Raw genomic sequence first — 21,902 nt, 5'->3', positions numbered from 1 at the left:
ACATACATGAATAAATAGTGGAGAATAAGAGTTGCAGAATTCTAGTTATGCTGCTGTGAACAGTCAACAGAGTACCATGGATTTCAAAACATAGGATTCCAGAAATATACACAGAAAAACATAAGTGGACTTTTTAAATAAATTAAGTTTATCTTAATTTTGGTGGTTTTCTTCTTTTCTAGGTATATGTGTTCCTTGTCACTGTTCCATTATTCTGAGTATTTGGTGACAGCGATCAATAATCCCAGAAGTTTGTCCTTGGACTCTTTCCTCCTAAACCACAGTTTTGAGTATAATCTAGCTGCTCTCTCTTCTTGGATAGAGTTCACAGTTGAAAAAATCATTTATCCAGGTCAGTAGTTTTATTTGAGGTTTTTGGGTAAGTTTTTAAAGAGAAGAGCAATTGCCCGTGTGACTGTAGGCTGTATTTCACATGCAGGGACTGTGTTGGCAGCACATTTTAAGCAATTCATAAAGGGAGAAAAATTCCTAGGATTAAATTATTCTCATGCATATGTTAGGTGAGTCCTGGGCCTGCTGAAGTCACTGGGTTTTCTGCCACTGACTTAAGCAGCACCAGCATTTTCATGCCTTGTGTATAGGTCTGGCTCAGCGTGTTGGTGTTTAAATACATTTATGTGGGATTCTAATAAAGCATGGTAAAGGATGAAACCTGGCACTTACGCTGTTAGGCTTGATTAGTCACATCTAGTTATTCTGTGACAGAGTGTCTAAAGGAGAAGAGATTTTATGAGAGTGTACTGACAGTTACCTTATTCCCAAACGCTTTGCATGCTGTATTGACTCTTGAAACGGAGGATAGTTTTTAGGCAATCTGGAATACCAATGAATGTTTAGCATTCTGTTAAAAAGAGTTTGAAGAGGACATACCTTGCTGACTGGATTTTGTTAGTGCTCAAGTAAGATTCATGTTACCAATAATTATCAATTATTTTGGGATTCTTTGTCTTTTTAGAGAAACTTTTTTAAACCAGTTTTCTGGAATGGGGGAAGTATTTATGGCTTCCGCACTGCCAGTATCCTATGTCAGACCAAAGAGGGTTGGATATGGCTTCCTCAGTGCTGCTCTTGAATTGGTGGGGAAAGTCTGGTAGAGTGCATTTGCTTTCCTCTGAGGACTGAGCACATCAGTTTAACCCCATCCAACTTGTGAAACACCAAGAAACAGTGCGCAGTTCCAGGGTTAGATTCTCTTTGTAGCTGTGTATTCTGACCATTCTGCCTTTGCATTTTGATTCACCAGGAAGAGTTAAGACACACTGCTGCCTTATCAGTATAGCTGGTGAAGAGTAAATAGAGTATCAGACTTCTGTTAAAATGTTTTGTTTAATTTTTATAGACTAAAATTGTACAACACACACTGCATTTATAAAAATAAAACGAGGAGTACTTGTGGCACCTTAGAGACTAACAAATTTATTTGGGCATAAGCTTTCGTGAGCTACAGCTCACTTCATCGGATGCATGCAGTGGAAAATACGGTAGGAAGATATATATACACAGAGAACATGAAAAGATGGGTGCTGCCATACCAACTGTAATGAGACCAATTAATTAAGGTGGGCTATTATCAGCAGGAGGAAAAAAAACCTTTTGGCCATCCTGATTATCACTACAAAAGGTTTTTTTCCTCCTGCTGATAATAGCCCACCTTAATTAATTGGTCTCGTTACAGTTGGTATGGCAGCACCCATCTTTTCATGTTCTCTGTGTATATATATCTTCCTACCGTATTTTCCACTGCATGCATCCGATGAAGTGGGTTTTAGACCACGAAAGCTTGTGCCCAAATAAATTTGTTAGTCTCTAAGGTGCCACAAGTACTCCTTTTTTTTCTTTTCTTTCTTTTATTTTTTTTTTGCTGATACAGACTAACACGGCTACTGCTCTGAAACCGGTCACGCTGCATTTATGTTATATAGTATCTTAAAACAACAAGAGCATGCACATCAGTCTCTTGGGGATAGTACATAATAACTTTGGGGCTTTGGTCTGGATGCATCAGGTTAGGTTAATAAATTTTGAAGGTGCTCTCTCCCTACCCTAGACCTCTAACCCTAAATTTCTTTTTTTACCTGCAATAAAAGAGTAAACTTTTAAAACATGTTATGACCAGTACTTATTCACTTGCAGAAATGAAGCAAATCACCTGGCTCAGTGCAGTAGGGTTATTGATGGTGATCTTTGGGGATTGTCTGAGGAAAGCTGCCATGCTCACAGCTGGCTCCAACTTCAACCATATTGTTCAGAATGAGAAATCGGATACTCATACTTTGGTGACAAGTGGGGTATATGGGTGGTTCCGGCACCCATCTTACGTGGGATGGTTTTACTGGAGTATTGGAACACAGGTATTGTATAAAATACACTTAGCTATCTTGATCTTCTAGTTTTTCTTAATGCTCCCCAGAGCCTGTACCTAATCTGTTTCGCAAATGATCAACTGTAGGAGTCCCTGGTATGGATTTTGACACATTCTGTCTTCCACCAGTACACTTTTAGCTGTGAATCATGAAACTGCTGGCCTCTGAACTCTCCATCATGTGTGATGTTTGGGAAGACCATATCTCCTTAATTTTCTGTGTGAATTAAGCAGAGGCAATGGAGCGTGGGTTTGAGCTGGAACACTTTCAGAGGTTCAAGGTGTGATCTGCTGCTAGCCATTGGACCTTAAAGCTTCCAGGGTGTGTCCAGGCCTCCCTTTCATCTTTACTTCCAAAGTGTCTTCCAGTAAGCCATCAGACTTGCCTTATTCTTATTGAATATTAGTATTGTACAGGACTGCTAAGTAAGTTTAGTGTATATAAAACCCAGGTCAAATACTTGAAACCTACTACAATACTCCTGTAACTTAAAATGTCAGTATATTAGATATTGTAATTCGTTTATAACAAGCATAGAGTATCCGAGATATAAACCTCGTAGTGTATGAGTGGTGATGGTGTCTGTTGCTATCTTTTAAAGAAAAATTATGAATATGCAAAGCCACATATGCATAAGCCTTACAAGCCTGAATTCTTTTAGCAGGAGCATACTCTTTGTGTCTGGTATTACAATAAGAAGAAACGTCAGTGCTCTTTCTTCATCAGAACTAATTTGTCATACTCGGGCTAGAATGCAGAGATAGGATTCTGATCAAGAACAAAATTCTAAAAATTTGTTTTTGGAGAATGGGGACCTTTTAAGCCATACTGCAGATATACACTTTGTGGACAACTAATGAAACTTCATTTGTTTTTTCAAACAACCAACCAAAAACCTTTCCCAGGGTGAACAGAGTTTTGCAAGGCTGAATTGGACTGTAACCACTTGTGTCCTCTTACAGGTCTTACTCTGTAATCCTGTCTGCGTTGTTGGCTACACTTTAGCATCCTGGAGATTCTTCAGAGAGCGAATAGAAGAAGAGGAGTTTACGTTAATTCACTTCTTTGGAGAGGAGTACCTGGAGTATAAAAAGAAAGTGCCATCAGGTCTGCCTTTTATCAAGGGAGTTAAAGTGGAACTGTAACACATGAAATATCAGACTGACTGAGCGAACATCCAGCTCCAGGCATCATATGGAAAGGAACTATGCATGGCGCTATATCGTGACACGCTGTAGTAGTAGCCAGTCTCTGTTTACTGGTCATCCCCTGGAGACTCATTAAAGGCTAGGCAGCTGGAACGCCTTGCAAATAAACCAGAAGCTCAATCAAGATGAGTCCTTCCTACATGCATAGAGGAATCTTCTGGATTATTTAATCTGTAGTGATCCTAAAATGAAGCATAATGCTGGTGAAAAGATGTCTCACTCTGCCTACACCAGCGAGTTGTACTGAAATGTGTTAACCGATTCTGTTGAAGAATGAGCTATGCACTTCCTAGTAACTACCATTGCACTAGAAGGGTGCTAGTTGGAAGCTCATATTTCTATGGTGAAACTTTAAAATTAAAGCTTTTTGCCCATAAAAAAGCTAAACAGCACAGCTTTAACCTCTCTGGACCTGACTCGACAAGCCTGCAATGTGTGGAACTCCCACTGAAGTCAGTGTGGTAATGTCCTGCTTGGAGGGCTGTCAGAACCCAGCCCTTAATCTCTGTCTTTTAAATGCATGAATTTACATACCGTTTTGGGGATATGCTTACCTGAAAGACTGACAGTGCGGCATAAAGCACTGTCTCCTAATATAATGTTAATAGGGGGCTCTTTCAGTATTCAAACTTTCTTAAATCGCAAATAATCTTTCATTAAACATCATGAAAGCTCAGATTGAAAACTTAACTCAGTTGTGTCCATCAGTTACCTAGTGCCATGAATTTAAGTTTCATTGTCATTTTGTCGTTTTCCCATAGCCCTCTTGGCAAGAGTCTGTCCTGTCAAATCGTAAACTTGCTTCTGTAAAACACAGTCTTCAAAATCATGCTGCATTCTATCCTATTTAAATAACTTTAGTTGTTAGCTCTTTCTCTACTTTTAGTTCACTCATGAAAATAAGTTTAATTCAGAGAAATTACAAGTTTGTTCCTGTTTTTGTGAAATGCAGAGAGAGAACAATAGCTGGCAGACTTGCAAAAGGCCTTAGGTGGTAAGATTCTTGCCTGGTTCTAGAATATGACTTGGATGTTTCATCTATATGGGAAACACTTCCAGAAAATAAGCTATTGTAGGAAAATATTTTTCTGATTAACTGGTGATATTCTAAATATTCACCATTCTGGATATGATTTGTATTCAGATTTTGTGGTATAATTTATTTTCTGTTACTATATACCAAAGAAGTTCACTGTTTCCTTGATTCCAGATAGACTTTCTTGCTGGAATGAGAATTGTATGCTGACAGGTAATGGCTTGGCTTGAAGTATTCCCTTAATTAAGGTACTGTAACATAGTTCAGGAAATAGAGCACTGGCAGAAGCTGCTTTTGTAAAGATGTTGCCAACTTCTGTTGGGTTGTAATTCAGTAGAGTTTTTTTGTGGTGCTGATGACTATATTGGTAGTTTGGAATGCTTAAGTTTACAATTGAAATACCACTGGGAACATACTTGGATATTAAAATGAGGCATGTACCAAACAAGTTGGAAGTCAAATTTCAGTCAACCTGCATACGAAGGGATGTAGGGACAAATTGTTAATCTCTTCTCTCTTCCATCATGCTAAAGCCTTTTCCTACCCAAGTTATGCCTTCAAATTTCAGGGCACCTGCTGCATTGAATTCTAGTTAAAATACCCACTGTTATATTAAATCTCCTACTGAATATATTTGTTGCTTGAGGAAAGGGATATGAAACTTCAGCAGGGCTGTATTTGGTTAATGTTGTCTTTCCTCTGCATAATTATTTGTAAGGACTTGATTCCTGTTCCGATTGCTTTTCCTTTGCAATAGAAGTGCCTCCAATGTACTTCTGAAAGAGCGTTATACATTTTGCTATCTGTCTGTAGCCAACATACCTCAGAAAAAATCTCAAACCAGTTAAAAACTTAATACGAACAAGGATTTTTAACTGCGCTTATTTTGTTAAGATGTTTCTCATATGAATTTTTCCATTGTATAAATGTTTCATAACTAAACCTGCTATTGATAATGATACTGACCTTCTTTGTAAAGCACTTTGGCACTGAGCATTGAAAAGCATCGCACTGTGAGCTGGTGGTATAATTTCCCCTGTTCGTGTACGCGTACTAGCGGTTAGTCTGCGAGAGCTAGTGCAAGTATAAATAGCTGTGTAGCCACGGTAGCATGAGTAGCGGCACGGGAGGTACATCTGAGCCATGCAGAATACAAACCTGCCTGGAACTGGTCGGTATGTACCCTGCATTGCTCGTGCCACCGTGGCTACACGGCTGTTTGTGCTTGCGATAGTGCTCATCAAGCTACCATTAATATGCCTGGGATAGCACTTAGCTCATGTGACGCATCATGGGTATTTCTAATGCACCTGTCACTGATGACATCAGTTCTGGTGCCTAGATACTACAGTTACCCTTTGGGTTTGGGATTTATCTGCATGTTCTGAGTCAACTCCCAAATGTAACATTTATAGCTATGTTGGAAGAAGACCTTTTTCATCTGTGTAGCTGGAGGTTCTGACTAGCACTCACCAAGCCTCAGGTTCTGTTGAATAAGCCCTTTGTAGGATCTGTGTTGTCACAGTGAAAATGCATTTTCTTTAGATTGTGTCTATCAGCAAGAATATGAATGGGCACAGGAAATGATTTACTTGGTTGATGCAGTGGTCAGTGAAAGCACTTTCTTCTCCAATGGCCTTGCTGAAATTTATTTTTATATAGTGACAGTGCCCCAAAGTTATTAATATTTCACCCGGACTAGAACTTGCACAAAAATCAGATTTGTGCAGGGCATGTAGGTTCATCCCAAGATGTGCTGAGTCGGAAGAATAATCTTTATACTACTTGACCTATGGCAAAACTGTCAAACACGAAATCGCTTTTGAAAATGAGATGTGGGTGTTTGCCCTAAGTACGTTTACGTAGCGCTAATGTTCCACTTCTGGGGATGGCACAGTAGTGTGGGATCTTAGTACTTTATCTTGTGGTGTAAATATCTGGAATGATTGCTGCAGCCCTCATTCCCAAAGGAAAGGGGAGTCAGCATTCACAAAGAAATGAAGATCACCCTTTAGTTCAAATTGGGTTTTCAGTTTATTTAGTCATCAAAATGGACCCTTTGGCACATGCTGCAGCTCAGAGTCTTTTTAAAAAGTCAAAGACATATGGTCAATGAACAGCTTCTAGTTCTGTACCCAGTGAATAAGAACTTGATTCTGGCCTTCGGTAGGTTTGCACAGTCTCATGTTAGCAATTAACTTATGAAGTCCTGTGGGAAAGGACTTCAACTCACTACTGCAAACAGTATTTATGTAGCCTGGGAAAACATCTTAACCACTAAGAAGAGGTACAGGCTACATAAAATTCTATGTATTTTAAAGCAGTCTACCAAATGAAACTCGTCAACCAATCGGATTTCTTGCTCACTGACCGTTATTTACTAACAAGGGTAAAAGGCACTATCATGTTGTTCAGGCCAAAAATTTAGGACTTGTTATGTGCTCAATAGGTTGCAAAAGTGTTCCATAGGGTTTTTTCAAGTAACCTGCTTAGCTTGTATTTAAACTATCCCCTGCAGCGTTTGCCGTTTAAAAGTTGCAATTTTAAGCTAGTGCAGAAGAACCAGAAAGTGAAACTGACCTGTCCATTTTTATTGTCCAAAGGTTTGTGAAGGACAGAGTGATTAGCATAAACTGCAAAAAGGAAACTAGATTATTAATAATGTAAGTTGGGGGTGAAGGGTTACTAAGAACACGTTGAGCATTTATTTATCCTAATGTCCGACAAAAAGTAACTTAGTCACTCTGTAAACAACTAATTTCTAAAACTGTTGCTTTTTGTAAACATGTTATAACTTTAGGAATTTACTTTGCCCTGGTTCCTTGACTTTCATTTTCTGCTTGTAGCACAGAGTAAGAGTTCTTTGACGATCAGGATACAACTTTCAAATAATGGCACAGAGTAACTGTCCATCTATTGCACTTTCTTACTGCCTGGAGTAGCTTCTTATCTCACTGTCTTTTATTTTATTTGGCAATTTGTCATTGGATTGGCATATGAGGAGGAAGTCATCTTCTGCCTTGAAAACACCTCAACATTCCTGTTGCAATACAAGATTGTTACTTTGTTATATCTCAAGATGTTTGAAGTCTGTTTGTTTGTGCTGAAAAAAACTAATGTTTACTAGAATCACTCCACAGTCTATTTGGGCCTGCTGAGACCAACTGTGTGTTAAACAAATGGAGTAGTTCTACCCTTTTTCTTACATGAAGAAATGTTCATTACAGATATTTAAAGGTTCTGTTCTTTTGCAGATTTGAGAATTCTTTCCATTTATTAAATAAAACTCTACTTGGTTAAAATAACCTGAAAAGGTGTGGTGATTATAAGGGAAACATATTCTCTTTGAAACTTATCAGAAGGAAATTTATCTTCTGAGAAGTCTGCTGGTGGGAGGGTTGTTGTCCCATGTAGTCTGGCCCTCCCAGAATTCCCTGGTGGGTGTAGACATGCTATATTAACAACTTGCATGAAGTATCAACTGACATTTTATTTTTTCAGATTTTTAATATACAAAGCAGTGTACATCTTTTATGAAAAACAAGACTTCTGAACAGTCTACAGCATAAAAACTCAAGGAAGTCCTACTGATCTCATTACACTAAAGTGCAGAAGTGTTAAAAACAATTCCTCCCCAAAAATAACCACCCCAAAACCATAAACTGCCCCAAAACCCAGCTTCAAGGCTATGTAAGGTGACTTTCTTTTTGAGGAAATAGCTACATTCCACATTTTACAAAGAATACATTGTTTACTAAGCTAGACTTTTAAATAAATTGTATTCATTGGGGCAGGGAGTAGGGGTAGAGGGAATAAAACTTACATAGAGCTAGCTGTTTTCATGCATTTAAAATAAATTGATAGCACAATGTCAAAATTAGGCTTATTAATACTCCGTTTTTCTAGGCTCACCATCAGGAGTTTACAGTTCGCTTTGAGCAGCTGAGATAAGAAGGGATTTCAGGTGTGAAATATATCAATATTTGTTTTTTCAAAGTTTTCACGTGAAGGAGAAAGGAGACCAATTCCAATAACAAGTTTCTGACCTGATGGGGGCCCACCAAAGAGTTCTGACTCAGGAGATACTGGACTTCTCTGCTGTATAGAGGTTTGAATTTATTGATGCAGAAAAATACAGTGTAACATTGTTGAAAATACACAAACAGCCAAAGAAATTGGCCTGGGAAGTCAGACCATAACTGAGTAAAAACCATCTGGTAATGTAATGAGAACAGTATTTAGATTCACTGAATTGGTGAAGCCTTAGTCTGCATTTCAAGACTCAATTTCATCAAACTAAATTTGGAAATGCTGGTCCTCCCCATCTTGTCAAGTCTTTATTTCAATGGATAGATCCCCTGTAACACACCAATCTGACTCAACCATAAATGTACTTGAGAAACTCCTATTTAAGTCTTTTGTTTGCATATACGAAATGCAAAGCCGTGCGGCTTCTTGGCATTCTGCCTTGCCTAAGTTGCAAAATCTTTCTGGCTGGGACTCTCTGTCCCACCTTTCTGTTTGGTTCTGTAAGTGTCTTTCAGTAGGGGATCCTCAGTGACAATGTTCAGCATTCGGTTGTCGACTTTGGGCTCCCTGTTGTCTTCCATGCTTCTTGTCAAGTCATTCCTAGAACAGAAAAGACACCTTGGCTAAATCACAAAAAGATCTAATTGTCAGATGGCCTGAATATTTTATTAGCAAACTCTCATTTAGAAGAGGTTGCAGAGTGGTGGCCGTGTTAGTCTGTATCAGCAAAAAGAACAGGGAGTACTTGTGGCACCTTAGAGACTAACAAATTTATTTGAACTCAAATAAATTTGTTCGTCTCTAAGGTGCCAGAAGTCCTCCTCGTTCTTTTTATTTAGAAGAGAGATTCTGGGCAGTCTACTGCTGGCATGGGCAATAGTTGCTGTGTAATAGTTTTATTCTTACACTTTCCACATTTGCTGTATTTTGTGTAGCAAAATTGCAACAGCACAAATCACATGGACATTTTTTTTTAAATAAAATATCTCAAAGTAAGTTCCAGTTCATACAGTATGTAAAATGCTGCAAGTCTGCATGGGATGACTGAGACTGATCCTTAATTGGGTCACTTCACTGATTAAACCAGGCTCCAATTACAGTAGTTCTCTAGCACTTAACCCCAGCTATTAACACTTGGCACCTGGCTATCGCCAGGACTGCAGGGAGTTTCACCAACAATGAAGGAAGCCCTACCACCCTCCTCTGCGGTACATTAAAGATACTCAAAGGACCGTGTCCCCTGATGCTGCTCTACGCTCTCCTCTGAGGTGGAGTGCCATTGTGGCAGGGCAGCACTGTACTGTGCTTTTAGTGGCTCTGTTCCATCTCTTCCCCACGTTTTCCCTCAGTTGCGGCAATGCAGTGGTGGACGACGGGGATCTTTGGCTATGTTACTTTCCTCATTCATGTAGGGTAATCCCCTTCCTCTTTTTCTCCTCCTTCCTTGTTCTCTCCACCAAATGTTCCTAACAATTCAATAGTGTATTTACGTACTAGTCTCTCAGGGTTCTATAACTCAGGATTTTCTTTAGCACCCATTGCTTCAGCTGCAGCTTCTAAGACCTTAAGAGACCGTCTTGAGAAACCAACCGTTGGTTTAAATATTACTGCAGGTGTGTTTTTCTTCCCCTTTGTCTCTTGTAATTGGATACTGAGTTAATTCTGTTTAGATACTGTCCTGTGTTTCTGGAACTTTGAAATTTAGTAGAAAAACAAATTTAGGGAAGGTGGTGAAGAAATGTAGGGGGTGGGATCAGCAAGTAAATTGCTTGAGCTGGATTTTAGCCAGGATTCAGTCTGGCTAAAAACCAAAACCCCCATCACCTCTCCCTTCCCCATGGACCCTACCTTTGATGCAAAATGCAGGGCACTTGTTGCTGACCACATTGTTCGGTGTGTGGCCCCCTGGCAGTGCCTAACGCTACCTGCAGCGCTGAGGTTCTATGGAAGTCTTCCATTTGTATTTCCTAATTTCAGTATTTTAGTTGACACTTTTATATGGAAACGAATGACTAGCTAATTTGTCAGTGACTTGACTAATTTTGATATCAGGTATTCAGATAAGCCATCGGCATTCTAACCATTCGACCCCCTCCTCTACCTGTGTGTTGTGTCGCTGGTCACTATGCTATCATCATACATTTTGAGCAGATTCTCTGTCTGGTCATCCTTCAGTTCCTTGGGTTCTTGCAGTCTACAGTGAGATGAAAAGCAGAGTGAGCTGCAGCGGTTTTGGTGGTACGCTGTATTTTTAACAGGACATGAGCAGCACGAGAACTGCAAGTTTCTGTCCACAGAACAGATACATTATCAGCTAGGGCAGTACAAGCTTCCCTGTACTGCCATGCCACTGTGCCTCATCTCTGAAGAAATGGGCTCACACGTCTGACAGCTAGGTCGCCATGGTGTCCCTGCTGAGTGCCAGCAAGAGCACTGGTTGTGTTTTTGAAATGTGGCTAAGTCTACTGGGGACTGGACTGAGACACATGAATCCACCTCAAAGATCCCAAAGCCCCTCTTCCTGGGGAAATGGCTCTGTGCTGTCTTACCTGGGCTCCAGCCGTTCCTTCACCTTAGCTATGGAGCGGACGTAGGGGGCAATCTGTTTGGTGATGGTTGTCAGGTAGCTGTTTTCCTGTTTCAGCTGCAACAGGTCATGTAACTGTGCTGCACGGAAAGGGAACACATTGTAACAGGACCCAGCAATTCACCGTCTTCCAGAAACTGGGGCTTTGGTCCTGACTCTTAGCTTTCAGAGGGTGTTTTTTCATGGATGTCCTAAGAGTTTTTATGAAGTCATCTAGTATGTCCTCTGACCTCTTACGTCTCTGCGGGGCCTTGTTACATGCTTGTAAACTTTCTGCTAAGCCCAGGAGAGATGCTGTAAACCACAACCAACTGAAGCACCAGAGGCTGCCATCTCTTCATGCTGCAGTTAACCAGCCATCTATGGGAGAGATTTGCAAAGCTACTATGCTGGTTAGATACTTCAATCTCTGCATATCCAGACTTCCCTCCAGACTCTGCTTTTCAGTTTCTCTTTCTCTAGGCTGACATTTTATTTTTTGAATTCTGTGGGTTTTTCTAGTTTTTGTTTCCTGTTCTCTTGCTGCTTCCTGGGCCCTGTCCACAGTGTGGTTTGAAACTGTTAGCAACTCTCTGAGCTACTGGGTGGGGATTTGCTTGACAGTTACCCATCCTGATTTACCTTCTCTAACAGAGTCTGCTCTGGATGGCTAGAGGAGGGGGTTTTGTTGGGCTGGACCATTCTTGCCTCGCCCGTCGGCATGGAATGAAAGCGAGGTGTAGCAGATGGAGGACAGCGGGATTGGGGAAGAGAGGTCGAGGGATCCGCCTGTGTGGGAAGCGAGGCTGATTCCTCTGAGTGGGGCAAGGCCTTGCTGTGCTTTGTGTAGCATTCCAGTGCTGGAAGCCCTTGGAGCGGAGAGCAGCAGAGGAGCAATTTAGCAGCTCTTTCTTACGTTTGAAACTTCCCCTTTAAACTAGAATGTGTCCTGACCCCACACACAGACTAAGTTAGCACGGTAACCCCTATCACCACTTAGCAAATGCATGTTAAACAGAGACGGTGAATTGGGGAAGAACGTCTCCCCACACGGAATCAGTGGGTTAGTGGACAGAACTGTCACAAATACCTTCATAAATTTCCTGTTCATTTGCCACCCTCTGATATGTTTCCTCCCAAATCTGAAACAAAAATAGTGAGCTGGACAGCGCGTTGCAGTACAGGGCTGAAGTACCTTTTCCAAGGGACATTTGCTGAGCCTGTTTCTCTCCCACCATTCCAGGCTGGCAGAGCAATCCACTTTGCAGCTAACAACTTGCAAATACCGCAGCAACAGCAGCCCCTTTAGTACAGACCAAGAGTCTGGCCCTTTTAATTGTTCTAGTAACTCAGGCTATGGCTACGCTAGCTGCACTGGTGCAGCTGCACCACTGTAAGTTCCCCGGTGTAGCCGCTCTAAGCTGATGGGGGAGCGCTCTCCTGTCAGCTTAATTACTCCAGCCCCCACGAGCGGTGGGAAAAGCACTCCGGCAACATAGCGCTGTCCACACCAGTGCTTAATTTGGCATAAGTTAGGTCATGCGGGGATGGCTAATTCACACCCCTGAGCGACGTAACTTATGTCGACTTAAGCTGTAGTGTAGCATAGCCTGAGTGGAGCCTTTGCAAAACAAGAATAAGGCTGGTGACTTTCCATCAAACCATTTCCAGGGGCAAGTCTCCTAGGACAGAGTCTGCATCCAGTACTGATGAGTGCGATTTCCTACAGACCACACCCTTACTCAAGATCCAAACCTACCTGCTGGCTGGATACACAGGGATCAGGCTCCAAATGTAACCAGCCTCACTTGCCTCAGAACACAATATTGCTCTCAGCACATCATATAGCCTCGGGTCTTGAGCACAAAGCCGATGTCTTTGTCTGGCAGAACTAGAAAAATCTTGGCAGCTAACGAAGATCTCTAGCACTGTACTGAGCCTAATGATTCCAGTATAATCTCATTTCACTCCACCTTGTCTGTCATCTTCCTTCTACTTTCCATCTACGGGAAAAAACCCTGCTGTGCCCAACTGTCCATTGCTATTTTCTGCTCATTTAAAGAAAGAGTAGAAATGTGCAAATGCTCTGCAAGGAGCCGACTATGCTAGAACAAGCCCTGTTGCCTGCCCATTACGTGTCCTTCCTACTCCGAGATGCTCCATGTTCTCTCCCTGGGCTTGGCATTGGCGTGACTCATCCAGCTGCAGGAAACGTACCTCTTCAAACGTGCTCCGCCTCATTTCCACAGACGAATACTCCGAGGCAATCTGCACGTCCATCTGGAGGGACTTCTGTAGGATCTCACTCATGATCTCTGTCTTGATGAGGGAGTGATGCTTTGTGAGGTCACGATGCAGCTCCTGTACCTGATCCTTCAGGTTCTGAATCTCCGTTTGCAGGGTCTGCATTAGAAATACGAAAGGGGGTGAGCTGCTGTGGCGTTTCCCTTTCATCCCGAGGAGACAGATGGCAATGGGTTTGGTTAAAGAAGGGGAAAGTACATGGAAAATCCAGTATCTTTTGATTTTCTTGCTACTGCTGTTTTCTCCTGTGGAAGCACTATTTTACCATAGGCACGTAGATGAGTCTTTGTGACTAGGTCACTGCTGAAGGGACAGAAGGCCTGGCCGTTATATATGGTACAGACGAACTCTTCTAAGCCAATGGATTTCACAGATTCCAAGGCCAGAAGCGAGCTCTGTAATCCTGTATAACATGGGTCATGGAACTTCCCCAACGTAATTCCTAGAGCAGAGTTTTTAGTAAAACATCCAATCTTGATTTAAAAATGATCAGTGATGGAGAATCCGCCACGACCCTTGGTAAATTGTTTCAATGGCTAATTACTCTATTGAAAAAAATTATGCCTTATTTGCAGTCTGAATTTGTCTAGCTTCAACAACTTCTCCCGGGTTCAGGCCTGCCCTGCATCATTACAGGAATTACGCCAGTCTTCTTCTGCCTCTGGGCACTGATCCTGTCAGGCAAGGGAAACCCCCTGGCCAGGGATAGCAGTCCCCTGGTCAGTGGTGAAATCGGGCTGTGTACTATACCTGCCCTCTTCCGTGTACTTACCCTGTACATGTTCTCATAGTTGCGACAGTGCTCAGTGAAGGGCGTCTCCCCTCCTTCGGCCAGCAGGACCTTGGTGCTGATGTAACGATGCATGGTTGGCTTTCGAACTATGGAGCCTGTGATGGACATCTTATCGCAGGGAGGGGGACAGCCTGTCACTATCAGCGTCTTGGAGCACTGACCACCCGAGAGCCTTAAGCAGAGAGCATGAGTTTTTAGAACGTAGATAAGCAGTGCCATCAAATCAACTGCTGTCTCTGAAACTGCCATTCAGCAGAAGCAAACTAGAAAGTGCCTCCATCTGCTCATAGTTGAAATAAGCATCCTCGGACCTGTCTGACTTTTGTGTCCAGTCTGTAGTGCAAGCCAGGAAATAGCCTCTTTGGACATATTTTAGTTAGTCTGCCAAAGAGAAACCAGCTCCTCTTCCTTGAGAGAGCTTTCTTTAGCGCAGGACAAGGCTAGCAGGTCATCGTTCTATCTGACAGTGTCACTCCTTCCACCAGGCAATTAGAAGATTCTAAGATCACAGCTGCCCTTTGCTGGGAAAGATACAGCAGCAGTTAAAGAGGAGGCCAAAGGTGGAAGAATTCCTGCCCATCAGCTCTATTTTACTCTCGCATTAACTGTATTTATAAAAGGCAGATCACATGGGCTAGAAAATCTGATTTTCAAGTTTCATTTCTGACAATGTCTCCAAGGAAGCTCATTGCCCGTGGCTACTGTCTCTGTCTGTGGGGGACAGATCACATTCTGTGTCAGCAGTTATGACAGGAAAGCAGCAAAATCACCACCTCTAATGAGGTAACATCCCCAGTGCCAATCCTGGTACAATGTCTTTTATTTAAAAAGACCCAGGCCTAGATCCTGTCCCTATCATGCAGTTACAGCACTGGGCAGAGTGGGCACTTTACCTGGCTAACGCTTCATCTAATACGTTCTTGTTCTAGTCCCTGTTCATCTGATGGAGATTTACAATCATGGACACTGCCTGGAGGGTCTATACCGTGTAATGATGGTCCCTGCAAGGAAACCCCAGTACAGTAGGGTGAACATGATCCTGTAGTACTCAGAGTTCCTGTTCCAGCGCTACAGTGAAATTGTTCTAAACATCGTTTCTATTTGATTTCTTCTGAATCAGTCTGTAACTTTCAATACGAAGGTGGTGTCATCAGAAAGCCAGTAACTGAAGAATAGTTTTAGACCCCAGAGGAATCTATGAGGCTGAATACAAAGTGGCAGAAACACCCAACAAGAACCAATCTCAACCCAGAACGACCATCAGAAACCCCTCTTTAGGTATGGATTCTCTTGTGTTGTATCAAGTGCCACCTGTGTCTGTTTTTGTCATCCGACCTATTGGCAAGAATGTCAGAGTCACAAAACCCTGATTCTTGGCCCCCTAGAAGAGTCTTGGTACAGAATCCCTGTATTAATTGCACTGAAAACGTCTTGCTGCCTGCACACAGTGCATTTATTGGCCTCTTTTGATGGCCAAAAGAAACAGCTCTTCCAGGGAGCTGCGATTAGGCTCCGACAGCCAGATCCAAGGAGACAGGAATGCAAGTTTCTGCAAAATATCCCTGGGAGTAAGTGAATTCACTGAGCTGTAAATTTGAAGCTGAAAATTGCCAACCATTCTAGTAAAGAATTTGGACAAGCATCAGAAAATATACTCACAGCATGATTTAGCATTTCATCTGTTATCTAATGATAATCAAACTCTTAAATGGGAAGCACTTCCTATAAAGGAAGGTTTTGCAATCAGACTCTTCCTGCACAGTCCTACACGCAGTAGCTGCTACCACCGTTCCATGCATTATGTAATGAATCAAGTCTCATGCTAGAATCAATGCTCACTGATCAGAGGACGCAGCCGGACACCCACTCTGCAGTTCTTGCTGGATTCCTATCATCCAGCTCTCTGCTTCCCCTCAGAATCCAAGTCTTGTGAAAGGCAGCCCATTATATGTAGCTGAAATGTACCTTGTTACAAGGGAAGGGTGCTCTGAAGTCCCCGGCGCAATGATTAGTTTCCCTGAACTGTAAAATCCACTTGGAAACAAGCAGTGATCCCCATTTCACAATAAGAAACTCTGTCCTGTTTGCAGGGCGAGCAGCTGGAGCAGAGTGGAGTGGCCTAGGCTGCCTGTGACATCAATTGGCCTAAATATATCCAGTGCAAGGGAACTGTGCCCTGGAGAGTTCTTTGAAATTCTGATAAAAATAGTGGCAGACCAACAGGCTGCTCTGGGGGGCCTCAGCTGAAACCAATCACTCAGGTGAGCCCGGCCGAAAGGCAGCCGGTTTGTTTGGAGCGCGACGTGGGCTGGTGTTGGCACTGAGCAGAGGGCAGAGAGAGGACCTGAAAACTTGCTCCTGGGACAGCCCCAGAGCAGCTGATCAACCAGGTGAGTGAGCGAGTCGCTGTCAAGATCACGGAGAACAGCCTGGGGCTCTTCATCTTCACTGTGCTGTGAGGGGGGCCCGGGGGGTCCCCTGCATTTCACGGGTGGCCAGGGTGCAGCATGGGCAGGCTGGAGGAAGTTGGTGGCCACAGCCACAGTTTTTTTGCATCGCAGCCTGGTGCCCCCGTTAACCACACTGCATGCAGTGACAGGTGCAAAGGGAAGGGGTTTGTCTGTGCTCAAGCTAACTCTAGACAGAGACAGTAAAGAGTCCCCCAGAGAGGCTGATGCTGTGAGAAGTGACTCCCCGAGAGACATTAATGGCACCTTGTCAATAACTGCAGGGGCGTCCGCAGTCGCTGAGCCACCAGGAACCAAACAAGGAGCGTTGCTGGTTTCTCAAGGCGTGGCCCTTGCTGTTTGTGTGTGAGTGGCAATGGCAGCACTGTACGAGGGCCGTCCGGGGCCTCCCACATGAATATCTGTACGGTGAGGAGACCTCCAGGTAGGCAGGATATTTCGGTAGCTGGGAGGCAGAGTGCTCTTGCAGTTGGAGCCCAGCAATGGAGCCAGGAGGCCTGGCCTCTAAAGCTGGCTTGGCAAGGTACTCTGGGTGACCTTTAGGTCACTTCCCCTCTCTGTGCCTCAGTTCTGCAGCTGTGAAATGGGGACAGCGGGGTTCCAAGAAGTGATTAAGGAACCGTGAGAGTTTTGGATAAGAGGGGATCGATATTATCATGCCGGATAACTATACACATCAGCCTCTGTCACCTCATCCTCCAATAGCCACTAGTTACAATGAAAGTCCTTTCAGTTATTCCAGATGATTTGTTGCACCCCATGACAGGCACCAGTTACGGTCTGAAATCAACAGTGCTGGGCTCACGGTTTGTATGGATTAGAACAGGGAAGGCTCCTACTTTGTCAGTGATTACTGTAATGGAGGAAATTCTTGGGAACACGTATTGCTTTCCTCCCAGACTTTTGCGATTTTAATGTTGTGGGAATTACTCATACGCTAAGGATGGCATTGGTCATGAAGCGATAAATGCTGTCTGTCTTATGTCACTCACCAGTGTTTGCAAGGAGAAGGTGGTGTGTATGTGGAGGAATTTCTGGCAGTTTTTCATGAAAGCTGCTGTTAAACTAATCACTTGTCTGTTGACCTGCTTTAGCCCTCACCCCTTGCTTTGCAGTAAGGATGAACCCACCTTTATGAGTCTATCATATCCGGCCAGACTGGATCTCCTGCAAAACACAGACATGCAGCTCCCCTTGTGCTCCAAACCCCGGTTTCCAGGAATTGCCAATTCAAGTCACTGTGCCTATTCCTGACATTAATCAGCACAGCTGTTATGCATTGTCCCTAGGACACCTCTCATTATGACAAAGTCAAGGGCAGCTCACTGGAAAGGTGACGCTACAAGGAAGCATCAGAGCATTTCAGACCAATGCACTGGGCTGGGTTTTAAATTAAAATAAACAGCCGTCTGTGGCAGGAATAACAAGGGGTGCTGCAGGTCAGGAGTGAGGTACTCTGGCAGAGCCGGGCGTGGGAAATTTGCACGGTGCTTGCTCACAATACACTTGCTTCAAAGGCTTGCTGTGAGGCTGTTTCTTTCAGGAGCACTAACCTCTAAGACGTGCTGGTCCCTTAATGCCAATGTAGGACTAGAACTGGTGTGTTTGAATGGTAATTCCACAGTCACAACAGTCTCCAATGTGCTTGGCATGCTGCCCTCTCTCAGCTTTGTATTTGATATACCGTGATGGCTTGTTACTCTGTAGGTTGTTTGCCTCTTCCAGGATCACGTATTGATTATCCAATCGTTCTGTGCATGGGTAGTCTTTCGGGGGGGGGGTGATTTTTTCAAAATTTAACAAACCAGATATTCCAAACCAACTCACGAAGGTACTGTGGATGGAGGCTGCTCCCTGTGAGTCTGATCACTGATCCTGATCAGGGAGTCTGTGACTTCTCCCTGAACGTGGAAGGACTGGTGACTTGGTGTGAGAGAGATTTACCCCATGTACAAATACATCCCATACCAACCTCTTCAAAAGACAACTGTTACAAGGCACCTTTAGTGCCCATCCCCAGAAAGTCTAAGTGATTTTGGAAGAACTTCACCAGATGGCACCACTAGGCTTACTGCCTGCTGGAGCCGGCCAGCTGGGGAAGCAGCGAGGGTGCACTTACTCCATGCTGCAAAGCAGTGTCTATATTTCTGATCAGACTACGACTGTCGTCCTGAAATCAAGAAGGCAGCTGGAAGAATGACACGGGATGGCTCAGTATTTAAAAGTCTATCCCAAATAGCCCAACAAACTATGCCTCCAATACCTGACATTCCAGTTTCTTCCACCGTTTAATCTAGACTATGTTTATAACAGATCATGCCTCTAAGTACATGTTCAGATGTGTACAGGACTGCTCAGTCCTTTGAAAATACAACTTCACGTTGTTGTTTCTCTGGTAAATTGCACTGTGAGAGTCCTGCGTGAAGGTGGATCTCCTTTAGTTTGTAGGGATAACTTCAAATTAGATTTAATTGAAAGAAACCCCCCTGAAATGTTTAAAGAGAACTCACTTTCTGCCTCCATCCCTGCTCTGACATGCTCCTGTGAGATTTCCAGCCCCAAAGTACCAGTGTTTAGTGATGCTTCTCCAGACCTCAGTGCTTCGCCCATCACTGAGAAAGTGGTGCTGGATTCTGCTGGCTCTGTTTTAGTAAGGTGCTCAGATGCATAGGTGAAATTAGATATGACACAAATGGCCAGGATTCACTCCTGAGAGATGGCAGAGTAGAAGCTCAGCGTTAGCATCCCATGGACATTGACCACGCTCTTCTGGCCAGGATTCACCACCAGAGCTGCGCTACACAGCCACCTGGGCACCTTTTTTGGCTTATCTGCATTTTGTGTGAGCCACAGGTTAGAATTGCTACTTTCTTTCCAGCATATAAATCCTAAATTAGTATTTATCCTCCAAATCTTATTCTAAATATCAGAGGTTCCTGGAGACTGTCATTTCCCTCTCCCTCCCTGAGGATGTAGCTGAGAAACGGAGCATCTTACATGTTTCCATTGCTGATCCCTGGTCCAATGCCACCTCCGCTCACCACCACAGACCGGCGCGGATTCAGCAGCAACAGTGGCTCCAAGCAATGGGCAAACTCCGTCCTGTATTCGGTGTTTATCTTCAGGGGGCCAAAAGGAGACCAATTAGAACATCTGGTAGGCAGGCATACCCAGCTGGATTCTGTTCCTTCAGTGAATAGTCTCTTGCTCAGATACTATAAAATGCAGTGGGCTTCAAGACAGAGACAGCCCCTGAACTCGTCAGTATAGGACACTATGTTCTGTCTGAGAACCAGCCCATTCTACCCTTTGTTTGCTGGGGGAGGTGTTTTTCCTTGCAAGGAAGAATGAAACATGCTTTGGGAACAGGAAATAACCATCCAGTCTAACATGCTGTCTTGGCTTATCCCTTGGGCAGCAATTTTGCTGCCAGGTTGCTTGTGTAAATGATGGGCATGCTGAAAGCACTGTGGACTTGAGGCAGCGTGAAGCGGGGGAAGTAGCAGCAGTAACTCTGGTGTCTTAGACATTTGGAGGTGAACTGGAGGCAGGTTCAGGACAGAGCCCCAAAACCGCCATGAGAGGGTTGTATTAAATTCCAGAACGTGGGACTCAAGAGACAATGGAGCCTTGAGTTGGGAGGAAAGGGTTTACCTTGCTAGTCTGCGTAGGTCTCAACCGATGTGGAAGTTTGACTATTTTCTGGAGCCTCTCCATCAGTTGCTGAAATTAAGCAGAGTATTTTATGTTACAGCTTTCAGCTCCATGCCTTTTTGCCACAGTCCTGGACACGCTTCCTAATACTGGCCAAGCTTTCAGACGTGATGGGAGGCCACATCTTCCTGTGTGCACCCAAGAGCGCTTGTGAAGCTACAAGGTGGATGGTGAAGGGCTTTTTGCTCAGCTCCACAAAAGAGGGGTAAGTAAATGTTTCCAGGGTCTTGGTGCAGTGACAGGTGCATGTGTCTGCGCTTCTGAGTCTCTCTGGCCTGGAAGCCTGGTATAGACAGGTGATGGCTTCTGACTTTGCTTTATTTCTGCTTCCTGGCTCAGCTGACACCAAAGTGCAGAAAGTGCGAAAATAACCCCCAAAGTATGAACCAGTGAGCCAAGAGTTTTCCCACCTCAGGTTGGTCAGTGAATTTGGGGCAAAAGGCTGGGTACTTTCTTTACTCAGCTCACCCATCCCTTGCTTCCCAGTGAGGCACATGGCTCTGGATCTACCTGGAAGCCAGCTGCTAGTGTGTGTTCCGGTCTCGCAATGTACTTACGTATCCCAAATCCAGGAATTCGGCTTTGTTCGCAGAGCTCAAAAAAGCAGAACAGGTGACCAGATGGACCTAGACATAATGACAAGCAACAGTGCTATTAATCGCATCTGCTGCAGCAACCCCCAGGTCTGGAGGGCGTGGGCACCTACAAATGGGCTGTTCTCACTCATGGGGGAGTTCCCATTCCAGGTATAAGCAGTAAGTGCTAACCCAGCAAATATCACTGCCGCAGAGACAGTGAGGAGCCTGGCAGGGCCAGATGGAAAATCCGCACTGCCTGAGGACACAAAACAAAAGCCCTATGTGCAACAGAGCCACCCTTCCTCTGGGAATGACGCTGCACAGAATCCGCCACTCAGAGGGACAGATCCCGGGAGATACTGAACACCTGCCATTCATTGACGTGAATGGGTCGGATCCTGCTCCTCTGAACTCACAGGAACCTAACTGGGCCCAATGGGAGCTACAGCTGCTCAGCACCACTTTGGTTTTGGCTCAGTTTCCCTGCTCCAGTGTCACTGTTTGTTTTCTGGGAAAACCGTTTCCAGGAGTGAAGTGGTCTGTGAACGCATGGCCTTGCCAACAGATTGGCAAACACCCACCATGTTCACCAACCTCCCAGCATGGAGCTACATGAAGGTTTCTAACAACTCTGGTCTAGCCCTACTTGAGACCTACTGCAGAACAGCAGGCAAACATGGCTGCAATTCCAAGGCCACGTAACCAACTCTTCGATTAGATGGCAGTTTTCTTTTCCTGGGGACTATCATGGAGTTGCTGCACTATTTCAAAGGGCCAGAGAATCCTATGTATTGACCTAACTCATCTGTAATTCAGCCATGA

General features: G+C 43.9%; 2 protein-coding genes across 10 annotated transcripts in view; one reads left to right on the top strand and one right to left on the bottom strand.

The window, feature by feature from the left end:
* Nucleotides 1-21,902, top strand: part of ICMT (isoprenylcysteine carboxyl methyltransferase) — a 54,918-nt gene that overhangs the window by 2,016 nt on the left and 31,000 nt on the right. For 4 of the 7 annotated variants that reach the window (XR_006286466.1, XR_006286468.1, XR_006286465.1 and 1 more), the window contains exons 3-6: nt 183-352; nt 2,155-2,372; nt 3,347-4,053; nt 20,543-20,707. Coding sequence is in view for 1 of the 7 variants with exons in the window: in XM_037881009.2 (XP_037736937.1) it covers nt 183-352; nt 2,155-2,372; nt 3,347-3,529 (571 nt within the window). In the remaining 6 variants the exon portion in view is untranslated. Of the gene's footprint in view, nt 1-182; nt 353-2,154; nt 2,373-2,512; nt 2,752-3,346; nt 7,934-20,542; nt 20,708-21,902 lie in introns of those variants that run through there. The other 3 variants (XR_005222718.2, XR_006286469.1, XM_037881009.2) reach the window with 3 other exon arrangements.
* Nucleotides 8,099-21,902, bottom strand: part of RNF207 (ring finger protein 207) — a 37,188-nt gene continuing 23,384 nt past the window's right edge. For 2 of the 3 annotated variants that reach the window (XM_043531814.1, XM_007070149.4), the window contains 9 exons: nt 21,060-21,128; nt 20,443-20,511; nt 19,786-19,907; nt 14,300-14,492; nt 13,441-13,626; nt 12,314-12,365; nt 11,207-11,324; nt 10,759-10,851; nt 8,099-9,257 (listed from right to left, as the gene is read on the bottom strand). In XM_043531814.1, the coding sequence (XP_043387749.1) occupies nt 9,101-9,257; nt 10,759-10,851; nt 11,207-11,324; nt 12,314-12,365; nt 13,441-13,626; nt 14,300-14,492; nt 19,786-19,907; nt 20,443-20,511; nt 21,060-21,128 (1,059 nt within the window). In that variant the 3' untranslated portion in view covers nt 8,099-9,100. The remainder of the gene's footprint in view (nt 9,258-10,758; nt 10,852-11,206; nt 11,325-12,313; nt 12,366-13,440; nt 13,627-14,299; nt 14,493-19,785; nt 19,908-20,442; nt 20,512-21,059; nt 21,129-21,902) is intronic. The other variant, XM_043531812.1, reaches the window with a different exon arrangement.

This window comes from Chelonia mydas, chromosome 18 (genome assembly GCF_015237465.2).
Source record: "Chelonia mydas isolate rCheMyd1 chromosome 18, rCheMyd1.pri.v2, whole genome shotgun sequence".
NCBI lineage: Eukaryota > Metazoa > Chordata > Testudines > Cheloniidae > Chelonia > Chelonia mydas.
Note: the sequence above shows the minus strand (reverse complement) of the source record. Positions and strands in the feature narration are given on the sequence as shown.